General features: G+C 40.5%; 1 protein-coding gene across 1 annotated transcript; it reads right to left on the bottom strand.

Annotated features, from left to right (window-relative positions):
- Positions 1-257: 257 nt before the first annotated feature.
- LOC140951467 (uncharacterized) lies at positions 258-13,698 on the bottom strand. The gene is made up of 9 exons (XM_073400724.1): positions 12,733-13,698; positions 12,140-12,232; positions 10,913-11,026; positions 9,890-10,225; positions 9,106-9,357; positions 8,415-8,690; positions 6,994-7,272; positions 5,880-6,059; positions 258-2,706 (listed from the first exon to the last, which is right to left on the bottom strand). The coding sequence occupies exons 1-9, from the start codon at positions 13,637-13,639 to the stop codon at positions 2,312-2,314; spliced, it is 2,832 nt and encodes a 943-aa protein (XP_073256825.1). The 5' UTR covers positions 13,640-13,698; the 3' UTR covers positions 258-2,311.
- Positions 13,699-13,872: the final 174 nt, after the last annotated feature.

Genomic DNA, 13,872 nt, shown 5'->3' with positions numbered 1-13,872 from the left:
AAGAAAGCTCATTTTCCAAGTAATAAACTTTGTATGAAAGAAAAGCAACTGATGTCAGCGTAAAAATCAAATGAAGACCTGACACGAAGGTAGCTGGGGTTGGGGGAGCACGACTTGACGCCATCGTTTGGTTAGTACTGTTCGTACTGGTAAGATGGAAGAGCGCTAGAGCTTATATGAATGTACGAGGTGAAATTCTAGACTCGGATCTGTTCCTTATTCATGCTTTTTGTCCCCAGAACTACATGTTCAGCACGCGACGACAACAACTTTAGTTTATTTATACCCTCAGCAGGACTGACCGATACTAATTTTATTCCGTTGTGTGCTTTCTAATATGTTTTAGTGCCAAGCTATTACTTCCAAAATATTTAACTTAGCGTGTTACCAAGCTCTCCATTTATGAGGAGCGAAGCGAGCCTGAAGAGAACGCTCGCCCCTCGCACTCCCGCGCGTCTACTTTCGCGTGCTGCTCTGGCGTGACTTTTCGTGACGCTCCCCCAAGTGAAGAGCTTGCTCGAAGGCTAGATTTAACGAGACGAATCGTAAAAGGGCCTCCCTAAAAGCTTATATTTCAATATTTTCTTCTTGGGATTGCAATAGATTCAAACTTTGTGGTATGAAACCGAGTGAATCATTTCAACTTCCTTAGTTGCTGGACAAGACACGTAAGAAGGTAACTTATATGAAAGGTGTCGACTGCAGGGAAATACCAAGTAATCCTTTTACGTTTAAGCTTAGTAGGATCTCTTACTTTAGCCAAATAAGGGTGTGGTCAGTGTTACATCAACGTTTCTCTAGTAATAACATGTAATAACTTGTTCCTTCAGCCTTAAAAGCAAAGGAGGAAAGCCGTGAGCTCAAACAAAGCCAAGCTAAAACACGTACTAGATAAATACTTTCACCCAGCACCCGTTTCATATTCCCTCCCTTCCCCCCTCCCCCAAACAGACCTGCTCTAAAGGTCTTCAAGAATAAGGAACAATGAATCAGGAATCGGACTGACGACGGCTAAAATAACTCGGCTACGTTTTTCTACTTGTTCGCTTTGTTTTTGTTTGGCTTCGTTGTGGCCAGCCTTTTTATGGACTATGTATTCTACTACTAAAGGGAATCCTCACCACCCCACCACCCCCCTCTCTTTGAGAGAAAAGAAATCTTTTCCAAAAGCGGCGACTACAGTAAATAACAAATATTTCAAAATAAAGTAATATACGCAATATAAACTATAAAGTACTATAAACACAACATTTTTTTCTCCGTTCGTGTCTTGCCGCTTGAGTGCATGTTTAGTACTACCAACATTAGCAGGAAAATTTTCATCACCAACTTGCAAATATTTCGTCCGAGGCCACTTCCTCCATGCACTTTGGCAAAAAAAACACACACTGTTTTTCAAAGTTCAATGTATTTAACCTGAAAGTACGCTGATTAAAGAGACTGTTTTTAGTGTTTTTCGTCTTCCATTGGAGCAAGAGAGTCGGACTTGGCCATCTGTGCCGCGTGAAGGTCTAGTCGTGTGTCAAGCGTTGATACTTATTCTCATGTATTGAAAGACTTTGAGTATAGATCCGCCCCCGGATATCGAGCCAATTACCTCCCACTTTGCAGCCCATTTCCCTTCCTACTGAGCTATAATCCTTGACGGTGTACAAATGGCAATTTTTTCGACCCGAATTAAAATCGCGTGCGAGTCGGGGAACTCCACATGTATAAGCAAGAGGTCTGTTAACATCCTATCTGATCTTATCGTGTGCAAGGCAATTCGTCCCCCGTTTACCGAGGGTTTGGGTCAGTCTATGATTTGTACCTGTTCCGAACAAACACAAATTATAGACTGCATTCAAACACTTGGCAAAGTCTTTAAATAGCAGCGAGTAGTCTGTCCTCAGACGGTTTTCTTCTTTCTTGTATTTTTCAGTTTTTTCGACGAATTTGGCAAATTGAGCACGCCTGTGAACAGACTAAACAGTACTATGTGAGAGGTAAGAAGTAAGGAGCGGCCGCGAGAAATAAAACAAAGCAAGAGTAGAGAAAGTGGCACTCCTCAGTCACTATCTGGACATCCAGAACAAGCTAAGTTAAATTAAGATAGATAATTAATTCCATTGAATACCCTTCACCTTTTGCCGTGATTGCTAAAACGTATATTTAGCTCTCACTTCATCTTAAACAACTCTCAAGAGAAAGACACGTAACCAGGTGTGACAAAAAACATGATCTGTCAGTCAAACATTGTCAGTTTACAAATGCTTCAGTACTGACTATCTTTAATCCCAGTTCATGATCTTCCACCAAGTTGTCTCGTTGGCTAAGGTGCATTTCGCCCACAGTAACGAAAATTACATCCAGGAGTTGGACCCAACTTGTACACATAAAATCCCCCACAATTCCTGACCAGTACCTGCTTGCGATACTGGCAACATCCAGAGAAATAATCCCCAAAGCAAACCTGCATGGCCACACACCCATCATCCTTATGGGGATGTGAACCAAACAGCCAACCAGGATACTGAGTGTTACATTTTCCGGGGCCCGGGCACGAGTTAGGCATCTGAGTTCCAGCAGTTCCTGAGATTCGGTACCAGCCCTCTGCTAAGTTGTTGTCACATTTGCCCAACAGTGTGCCGCTCATAACGTTTCTATCTCCCTCTGTGAGTAGGCGGTAGTGCTGGCATTCGTACGTCACCGTTCCAACATTATAACCTACCAACAAATACATCAATTAAACATCATAACTCCATCTACCAGCGTTCTGACGTTTGACAAACGAACTATATATTTTGATACTTTAATAGTGCTCAAACAACTTGATTGTCCCAAGTCTCCAACATAATACGATCATTTTACCTTTTTTTCCCGCAAATCAATTAACTAATTAATTTATTTATTTCTGAAAGAAGAAGCGGCTCCAGTCCAAACTCCAAACTTAACAAGCTATTAACTGAAGCCAATAACGCTCCATATTTACTGAGAAATCACCGAAACTTTGCACTTCCAAAGTGGAAGACGGACCGTTTTAAGAACACTAGCTTTTATTTTGTCATCGTGCCTAAAGTACAATTAAAAAAATTCGGTTTGAATGCTTTTATATATTATATGCATGAATTTTTAATATTTTTAGTATTGACGTATTGTAAATTATTCATTTTTTTTTTTAGCTTAGGTTTATTTGTAAATACCCAATTCAGTCTCTGGCTGCCCATGTATTTATTTTAATAAACTATCTATCTATCTATCTATCTATCTATCTATCTATCTATCTATCTATCTATCTATCTAAGAACGCGGCGAGTAAGAAATAAAAAATCCCCTTGGATTACTACTGATCTGAGGGAGCTGATAACAGGTCGAAACAGACTGAAAAGACAGGCTATATTAACAAAACAGCCATCTATCTGGGATAAATATAGAAAAGAAAGAAATAGAATAAATAATGAGATTAAAATGGCAAAAGCGAATTATTATAAATCAGAAGTGGAACAAAATGTGGGTAACCCGAAGGAAATATGGAGGACAATCAATGAATTAACATATCGTAAGTGCACTAGTAACTCTTCAATAAGTGAACTAAAAAGTGGTGATAATTCCTTCACAAAACCCGCAGAAATGTGTGAGATTTTAAATGACCATTTTACATCTGTCGGTCCAAACCTAGCCTCCACACTGCCTAGTGGAAATACAAGTTTTGACTCTTACATAAAGCCTGTTTCCACGACTTTTAATTTACAACATACCTCTGCCACTGAAGTTTGAAAGTTATTAGGTAAATTATCTCCGAACAAGGCCACTGGCCTTGATAACATCTCATGTCGGCTTCTAAAAGAAGCTGGCCCAATTATTGCCACTTCTTTAACCTGTACCATAAACAAAACCATAGATACTGGCCTCTTTCCTTCACAGTGGAAAATGGCTAAAGTATTTCCTTTGTATAAAAAGGATGATCGCACAGATGCACAAAACTATAGACCAATATCTGTCTTGCCAACCATTTCTAAGATTTGTGAAAGGGTAGTCTACGATCAACTATACGGGTACTTAAATTCAAATGGCCTGTTAACAAAAAACCAGTCTGGATTTCGTTCCCTTCACTCTAGAGTGACAGCGCTGTTACATTTAACAAATAATTAGTATCTTAACATTGACAAAGGCATGACCAATTTGATTGTGCTTCTCGATCTTGCCAAAGCCTTTGATACCGTTTCACATAATATTTTATTAAAAAAGCTTGAGCTCTATGGTCTGAAGGGTGTAACGCTCGACTGCTTTTCATCGTACCTATCAGATAGGCAACAGCAGTGTGTAGTAGAGGGCTGTGTATCGAAGCCCCAGTTGATAAGTTGTGGAGTTCCACAGGGTTCAATTTTAGGCCCTTTGTTGTTTTTAATTTATTTCAATGATCTCCCTGGATGTCTTCTCCATACCAAAGCACACATGTATGCCGATAATACCACGATATATGCGTCCTCTGTATCCACTGCTGAACTATATGCCAAGGTAAATAATGACCTAACTCGCGTTAGGGACTGGCATCTTGCAAATAAGTTAAGCTTAAATGTCACTAAAACGGAGTATATGTTCTTAACAACTACCTTCAAATTATCTAACTTAGGAAGAGACTTTCCAATTAAGATTGGCAACAATCATGTTAAACGAGTCCAAACAACAAAATATTTAGGAATTCACTTAGATGAAAATCTTAAATGGAACGAGCATGTTGACAAACTTTGTTCAAAAGTCAATCGATCCATCAGTGGTCTAAAACAGGCTCGTGATTATGTACCATTAGATTTTCTAAATACTATTTACAAATCTCTTATCCAGCCTGTGTTCGACTACTGCGACGTTGTTTGGGACAATTTAGACCAGGGACTTGCCACTAGGATCCAGAAATTACAAAATCGTGCTGCACGCATAATAACCTTTCAAGGTTATGACGTTCGTTCAGCACAAATACGAAAACAACTAAACTGGGAAGAGCTTGCCTCAAGGCGTCAAAGGCACTTAAGTTTATTAATGTATGATACAGTGAATGGAAATGTACCTAGTTACTTAAGCGATCTTTTCTCGAATGTCTGTGAGAACAACCCTTATAAGTCTATGCTAAGAAATGCGGAATATAATGTTGTACTGGACCACGTTCCAAAAACAGAATATTATAAGGGGTCTTTCTGATACAGAGGAGGAATGCTGTGGAATTCATTACCAAATGACATAAAAGCGTCTGAATCTAAAGCTATCTTTAAAAGAAAACTGGCTAGTAGGCAGGCAAACTGTTGACTACATTTTACTATATTTTATTATTTGTACATATTTTTAGTGTAGTTGTTCAGTATTTACTTCTGTTTCTATACGGCTTTCATGTAAAGAAGTTATGTAACTTATGAAATTACCGTATTCAAATAAAAGTGAATCAATCAATCAATCAATCAATCTATCTATCTATCTATCTATCTATCTATCTATCTATCTATCTATCTATCTATCTATCTATCTATCTCTATTGATCTATCTATCTATCTATCTATCCATCCATCCATCCATCCATCCATCCATCCATCCATCCATCCATCCATCCATCCATCCATCCATCCATCCATCCATCTATCTATCTATCTATCTATCTATCTATCTATCTATCTATCTACCTATCTATCTATCTATCAATCAATCTATCTATCCATCTATCTATCCAGTCTTCTCACAGTACTATTTTGCGATTACTTTATCTCCTTCCGCAAGAGAATTGAAGTTGATCATCTAGTCACTGTCTAGTCCAGCTGCACTATCAAAAGTTTGCCATTGTTTTTTCTTTTTAAGGACAAAAATAAAATAGTAAATTTACTATTTTTCCACAATCATGTACTTTCCATACTTACAGTAAGGCTGAGTTCCGCTCCATCGGCCATTTTTGCCACACACTCTCGCCGACGATCCGTACAGCATACATCCAGGATTACAAGCAAAGCGCACGATACTACCCACCACAGGGGAACCTTCGCCGTCAGCTATTTTGTAACCGTCCACCGGGTTTGGTAGTTCACGGCACTGTTTGAGCTCTTTGTGGATGCACACAAACAAACAACCAATAATAAGAAATACAAAAAAAACAACAATAACAGCAACTCAGCTATAGATTTAGGTGAGCGCTCATTGTCATCAAAGAAGTCTTCATCGCGCTTTTTTTTACCTGAAAACTAGCCTGTTTCTGGGTCTTAATTAATAATAATAATAATAATAATAATGATAAAAAAGAAACTTTAATAGTCTACACCCTCGCTACACAACAACGTAAATAAATAATAATAATATTAATAATTAATAAATCAATTTTATTACACCTGTTATACGGGAAAACAACCACGCTTTTAAACAGCAAGTCTAACCTAGACCAAAGAATAAATGGAATAGCTAAACGCCAGACACGAGTACTAGAAATTTTCCGTTTTAGTTTGCACTACTTAGGAGTTGAGAGTTGTCATATATATGTACTATTGATTTCATTCCAGATATTGAGTAAGCCAAGGCAAACCTGTCAGCGAGGAGCAGACTCGACATTATCTGCCTCTGTGTTTTTCTTGTTGTTTTTTTTGTGTGTGTTTTTTTTCCCAGTTTAAATATTTAACAATTATTCCTCGAGCCCGAATGGGCTCTGAGTCAATAGTCCATGAGGCCGAAGACCGAATGAGCTATTGACTTAGAGGCCATGAGGGCGAGAGGAATAATTGCTTTAGTAAAATCCAACTATTTGGTCAAAAATATCGAGACAAAACAACTTTAGCTAACAAAACGCGATTTAGCCGCCATCGTTTTGGTTTTCAAAGCCAGCGCTTTTCGCTACTAGTAGGCTATAACACATAGCCTAGTAGTAGCTCAACCAATCAGAACGCAGCATTGATAATAGACTACTGGTTGGATTTTACGAAATATATTTATTTTTTCTTTGTCTTATCTATTCTTATGTACAAAAACAATGGAAAATGGGATGCTTACGAATTTTTGTAGTGTACGAGAAAGGATCCTCAGGACGCAATGACGTAAAACCAACACATTTGTAGTCGCCTTGTTCAGAAGGTCTCAGGCGCTCCAGGTTCAATTCTGCAATAACTTCATCACCGTCAATAATTGTTCTTGTCGGCATGGCGACGCCGTCTTTATACCACGTGATGTTCGGTTGAGGAACGCCTCTAGCAGAGCAGTTGACGCGTAAAGGGGCATCATAATCTTTAACTGTTACTACACTTTTTGGGACAGAAACAACTTGCACAGGCTCTAAAAACAATGCCAAGAAATAAAGATTTAAGTTTCTGAATGATGAATACACCCCTTTTGCAGTGAATATTTTATACAGGAGTCATTCAGAGATTAGAGGCCTTTAGATTCTCAGAAGAGAACGACTAAGAGTACCAGATTTTCTCGGCAGTAAACAGTGCGTGTGCGTGAACCAGCGTCATTTTGGCAGGAAAACGTGTTAGCCGTCGTCATTCTTCTACGAGTTTTAGTGAGAATGTCGTAGTAGCGGAAACAAGTTATCAAGTGTTAGTAGTTTTGTCATTTTGCAATCGGAAGAGGACGTAATCTCCTTCAATAAAGATAACAGTGCTAACGTTATTGGTGATTCAAAACGGTACCAAAGAAGCTTTTCGGGGTGTCTTTTTTTTTTTTTAGAGTACTTCCGCGACAAAAACTTGAAGTCAAATCTCGTACTCGTAGTCGTTCTCGTCCTCTGATCTAAAGGTCTCTAATAAAGGATAGACAGGAGGAAGAGGAGGAATAATAACAAAATTCTGCATATAAAACGCCACTGCTAACTCGACCTTGAACTGATGACAGCGCAGAGTCAGCTGTAGACTGGCGCATATTGAGTTTCATTGGATGCGGTAATTATTGCGTCTCTATCCCGCTCTTCTTCTCCCGCAGAAAGCTTAAGAGTCACGTTTACGAAAACTTGAAAAGGGAAACGTCAGATTCAAGACGAGAATTTCTCAGAATAAAAAATAAGCAGACAAGAACTGTCCAGAACAATTCTTATGGATGAAACTGGGGTGAAAATACTTATTGTTGAGTAAACGAAGTAATAAACAGAAAGCGACAATTAAGTCACGTGGTACAAATTCACTTTTGCCATTTGGTATAAACGTGATTCTTAATCTCTCAGTAATAACTGCTTGTGTCAGCCGTAGTACTTCACACAACAGCTATAATAATTATTATGACTGTGCAGCAGGTATCTGGTTATTTACCTCGTGGGCTTCCGTTAGATCATTTAAAAATGTGTGAAATGATAACTCACTTGATGATTTTCTGATGAATGCTTAACTCTTTTTTTTTTCTAATTTTTGTATGGATGTTTATTGCAATGTGTATTTTATAAGGCTGCAATTATGAAAAGGGTAGCAAAAAGGTGCACTCACCATACGTTAGGACTGTGACTTCTGTACCACCCATCACAGACCCGACTGGAGTTTCTGCGTGACACATGTAAATGTCTTCATCCTCCTTGATTGGATTACGCAAGAAAAGGTTGTTATTGTAAATGTAGTGTCTTCCGCGCGGAAGTTCCTTGTTTCCTTGGCGACGCCACTCGATTTTTGGTGTCGGAAAACCTTCCACTGCACATTTAATTTCTGTGACTTGTTCCGTAAAAGCTGTTATCTTGGGAACTGGGGCAGTGGTAAACTTGGGTTCCGCTAAAAACAACAACAACAACAACAACAAAACAATGAGCAGAAATTGTTCATTATGAAGAAGAAGGAGCCTCCATGAAGCTGCATCGATAGCAAGCGGATTCAGAATGGTCCTCAGGATGCAGTTTATTCACAAGTTCAGTTAAGACAATTGCTAGTGCAGTCAAATGTTGCTCGTTGCCACTTTCGTTCGTTTTGATTAAAACAAGCGAATTGCATTATTATTAGGAAAAAAATGAAGAGAGCCTATTCAGTATAAACAAGCTCTCTTTTCGTCTTCATTGTAAGCACAAAAAATACAACAGTACAACTATGTATATCTCAACAAGCTGGTGGGTAAATGGGCCGACGCCTAACTTCACCTTTAAAAAAAATTCAGGATGAAAACTAGTCCTAACTTGTATATAAAACCACTCACTTGCGACGATGATCTCAACATCAGCGGTGTCAGTACCCATTAAGTTACTCGCCCTGCACGTCCATATCCCAGAATCCTCTGGGAGAGCGGACTCCAGAATAAAGTTACTTCCGATGACAGCTCTTCCGCTATTCTTCTTTACCCAGATAATTTCCGGTTTTGGAGTGCCATGAGCCAAACATTGCAGCTGTATCATATCTCCTTTTGTGGCTGGGCCAGGTTGTTTTGGCCTAGTAGTAATGTTGGGTTTGGCTAAAATAAAAAGTGAAAATTGAAAAGCAACACAAATCAGTTTCAATTCTTTACACCGGAAGTTGACCATATTATACTTTATTATGCAAATTTTGAAATGACTGGTTATAACTGCAGTCTGATTGGCTCTCAGCAATGTGATTTATTCACGAATCAAACTATTTTTTGCTCTAAATCACATCTGTTCTAACTCACGTAATTCATGTACTAAATCACATCAATCTGATTTAAATCACTCCATTTTTGCTCTATATCGCACCATTTCTGTTTCAAAAAGCCTTTTTGTTGCCACTTTTCCAATAAACCGGCTACTTGATCAATAAAATATTTAGCTAGCGTCCCGGAGAGCTTGCTCGGGGGTATAAAATATTGCCTTACTTCCTGAATTCTGCGATGTCAAAAAGCCTGTAATAAAGTGGCAATCGAACTTCGTGTCGTGCAGGTTTGGTCAGAAATCATACTTTTTGTGATTTCAAATCGAACTTCAAATAACACTTCAAAATAGTAAACAACATATTAAACATCAACTTACAAAATCCTTCTAAGGATGGTCCTTTTTGCACAGGCTCTTGAGATCCTTGATTTGGCTCCCTTGGCTGAACCACTGGTGTTGTTCCCCCAGTACCAGGAGGTCCAGGGGGTCCAGGAAGACCACGTAAGCCACGACGTCCCGGAGGTCCTGGTGGGCCGGCATTTCCAGCGGCACCAGGGGCTCCGGGAGGTCCGGGAGAACCTGATGCTCCGGGGGATCCTGCTGCACCAGCAGGACCAGATGCCCCGGGAGTACCCGGAGGACCTTGTATCCCTGGGGGACCCGCAGGACCTTGAAGACCTTGGGGTCCAGGAGGACCTGGGATTGTTTGAACGTCTACAAAGAGAAAATGACAGTGTTAAGTCGGTAACTCAAAGAGAAACAAACGTTTTGCACCATTTAAATGTACTGTCGGAGGTTTGTGTAGAAAACTATAGCAAAACCAGCATGACACGGCTAAACCTGTGAACGGATCCATGCAAGCTTTATTACAAAATAGGTGAGCTTTTAGCCTGCAAGTTTTTAGTTATTTTTTAAGTGATCTGTTATTCACAGTTCTCTAGCCTGCGTTGCGGGCGTTCAGAAGAGCAGGGGAAGGAAATATGTACGGGCGCGAGACCGCGAGCGACGGTGGGAGACGCCCGGTCCAGGTTCGACTCTCGGCTAAGATGTTGTTTTCTTTCTTGTATATTTTTTCGTTTTTGTTTTGGCTTTCCCTTAGCTTTTTTCCCTTTGTTCTTACTACTAGTCTATTACAGATCACGAGTTTTTTGCGATTAACGCATTTCTGGTAACGTCAGTAGGTGATGGGCTCCTTTACAACATTGGCTCATTCTTCCACTGTGCATGCACTTGGAAAGTTCAGAAAAAAATAGAAATGAAAATTAAAAAATAGAGTAATAAAGTCGCTAAACGATCGCCAATCTCCTGAAATTCCGTTTCCGCGCAAGTTTTTTACTTTAAGGATGGCGCCGTTTGTTCTAAGAGTTGAAACACTTTTGGGGCTACTATTGACTTGAATACCTGGGTCCCCCTTGTCTTCAAAGTATTTGATTAGAGCAGTTGACACGGACTGATCAACAAATGACTTCAGAGGATTTTCATCAGGTGCAGTGGCACCAGGCACAAACATGGGGCCTAAAAACGAGATAGCAAACATCGTATACTGCACGAAAAATTTGATTTACATCAAATTTACTCTGTGCAAATTGGTGCAAAAAAGTGCAAAATTAGGTTAAATATAAGGCAAAGATGGTAAATACCGCATTTGCCCTCAAATTTACAACCCCATGTAAACAGGCAAGCAAACGCAGTATTTACCATCCTTGCTTTTGATTTACTCCTAGTTTGCACTTTTTTGCATCATATTTGCACCGAGTAAATTTGTGAAAATCCAATTTTTCGTGCAGTGACGTACATGTTCATAATACTTTAATTTGACTGGTTTGCCTTGAGTGCGATATTCAAGGATTGTCAAGAGAAAGCATCGGATACCATAAGTTATTCCATGCACTCATGACAACATAAATAAAAAGCGATTAAAATCTAAGGAAATAATTTTTAATACTTAAATAACAAATGTAAACAACAATGTGCAAGTAATTGTTGTATTACAAGTAGCTTCTGGTAATTTTTGTAAAATGAACAGTTTTCGCTGTCGCTATCCGCTTAATTTTCAGGAGGAATAATGTAGCGGGCGCAAGCATCGCCGGGATTTTTAAGCACCACCCGTTGTACACGCCACAGCATAAACCGGTTTTCAGGTTTTTTAATTGGCATTCCTGAGTACCTTTTGGCGTGGGAAATGTCTATGGCTCTGGTATTCTCTGTATACGGTACAGGTATATTTCAAAAATGGAAAATATTTCGAACAGATCAGTTGCGGGATCTGATCGATCGTCAAGTAAGTTGGGGACCCATTCATCCCAAGATAAGAGGGGTGGGTGGAAGGGGGGGGGGGGGGTCCTGGATTGAGGGCTTCAGTTTTGCATGAAAATAAGATGGGGACCTTGGTGGCCCATGCCCTATATCCCCTACTGCAGTAGTTGAGCAAAACAATAGGTCCACTTTTAGGGAATCTCATCTCAGGGGTCGATTAGGAGCTCTCGGTAGTATAACGTTTCTCTGAGTCTTCTCTAGTGCTTAATTGCCATTAATTAACAAGCCGTTTCGTCCAATAGATGTTTGGTTATTCGAGCTATGGCGCAAAAAAAAAAGTCGGGGAAATATGAATTCGGTGCACTGGCTTACCAAGGTGTTTCCTCGCGTACTCTGCTAAATACCGCTCAATTGTTTTGTTCATTCCTTCGCTTGTTACCGGCGCCTGCTCCTTACCCACTGGATCTAGAAACAAATTCACAACATATAACGCACTTTTTTGGTAGTTAAATTAATACGAATTAAAGTTGTCAAATAGTTTGGAAAGTAGAACGGACATTTAGATACTTCTAAGATTTTCCGGTCAGCGGTCACGTGTCAGAATTGTTACGTCGAGAACACGTCAAGAACATGTGCAGGTGATTTTATTGAGGATTTATGCTTTTCGTCTCACTGATCGTTTATGAATGTTTACCGCGTTGGATCAGTTCAAATATAGTTGTGTTTATTCTGAAAGGCTTGCGAATCACTCTCTTCGTAGTCAATTATTTCTCCAACACAGCAGTTGCGGAAAGGTATCTTTGTCTCGTATCACAAAAAGACACTTGTTTACTACAATTTCATCGCCCCTGCAGTGTTGCTGCAGTGGCGGTCAACAAAACCATGTCTCGACGCATTGCGTATTATAGTTTGCGCATTACTGGTAAGGAGTTCATAGATTTCTGTTGTTTAATCCCTTCACTCACCTACAGTCGGCTTGGCAGTGCTCGGTTGATTCAGTCCAGTATTTGGGGGAGTCACCGTCGTTTGATCAGGCCCCTGTGTTGTAGTTTCTCTTCCTGACAGCTCAGTAGTACTGCTTCGTTGCTCTCTTGCTTGTGGAGGTTCATTAGTCGCATTGGCTCCTTGGTTAAGTGATCTGGTGGCGGCCGTCATCAGCCCATGACCTCCCCCTCCGCCATCAGGTCCGGGAGCTACAGTCATCATTCCGCCATGACCACCTCCCCCATCATCTGGCCCAGGAGCTCGAGTCATCATTCCGCCATGACCACCCCCTCCTTCATCTGGTGCGGGGGCTGATGTCGTCATTCCCTCATGACCTCCCCCTCCGCCATCGGGTCCGGGGACTACAGTCATCATTCCGCCATGACCACCTCCCCCGTCATCTGGCCCACGGGCTAGAGTCATCATTCCGCCATGACCGCCTCCTCCTTCATCTGGTGCAGGGGCTGATGTCGTCATTCCTCCATGTCCTCCTCCTCGGCCATCAGGTCCGGGGGCTACAGTCATCATTCCGCCATGACTACCTCCTCCGTCATCCGGCCCAGGCGCTACCGTCATCTTTCCGCCATGACCGTTCCCTGTGTCATTTGGGCTAGGGGCTACACTCATCATTCCATGGCCTCCCCCTCCTTCATCCAACTGACGAATATTCCGCGACCTGAAAACTATGTCTGCAGATTGCCGCGAAGAGATTTCCTTGTGTCTCTCCAACAGTGGACGAATATCGGTCTTCACAGACTCGATTTCTCTTCGAAGCAGATACATATTACAGAAGAACGAGGCTGCAGCGATCAGTAAAACAACAAAATTAAGCAATGTAAAGAAGTGATGGGCCGTAAGCGACGTGCTTCGGCATCGTTCGCTCTTCATTGCCAAAGACTGCCACGCAATTGTATCTAACACTGAATTATTATTGACTGTTTTTTTGAACTGAGAGTCATTGTATGAGGGAATGTTATGGCGGTGTTGAGTTTCAAAAAAAGAAAACTGTGGTTGATTGATAGATGTCTTGTGCCAAGCTGAGAGGGAAGTTGTGTTAAGTACATGCGTGGAGATTTACATACATAAATATACATAAATAAATATCTTTATACATAAATATC

This window comes from Porites lutea, chromosome 11, assembly GCF_958299795.1.
Source record: "Porites lutea chromosome 11, jaPorLute2.1, whole genome shotgun sequence".
NCBI classification, from domain to species: Eukaryota; Metazoa; Cnidaria; class Anthozoa; order Scleractinia; family Poritidae; genus Porites; species Porites lutea.
Note: the sequence above shows the minus strand (reverse complement) of the source record. Positions and strands in the feature narration are given on the sequence as shown.

Bases quoted from the DNA above. Each gene is read 5' to 3' on its own strand.
- LOC140951467 (XM_073400724.1), bottom strand. From the start codon at position 13,639: ATGAAGAGCGAACGATGCCGAAGCACGTCGCTTACGGCCCATCACTTC. The intron at 10,226-10,912 runs GTATTCAAGTCA...TTCTCTTTGTAG, and splicing joins TGAAGACAAGGGGGACCCAG to ACGTTCAAACAATCCCAGGT. The intron at 7,273-8,414 runs GTGAGTGCACCT...CATTGTTTTTAG, and splicing joins AGTCACAGTCCTAACGTATG to AGCCTGTGCAAGTTGTTTCT.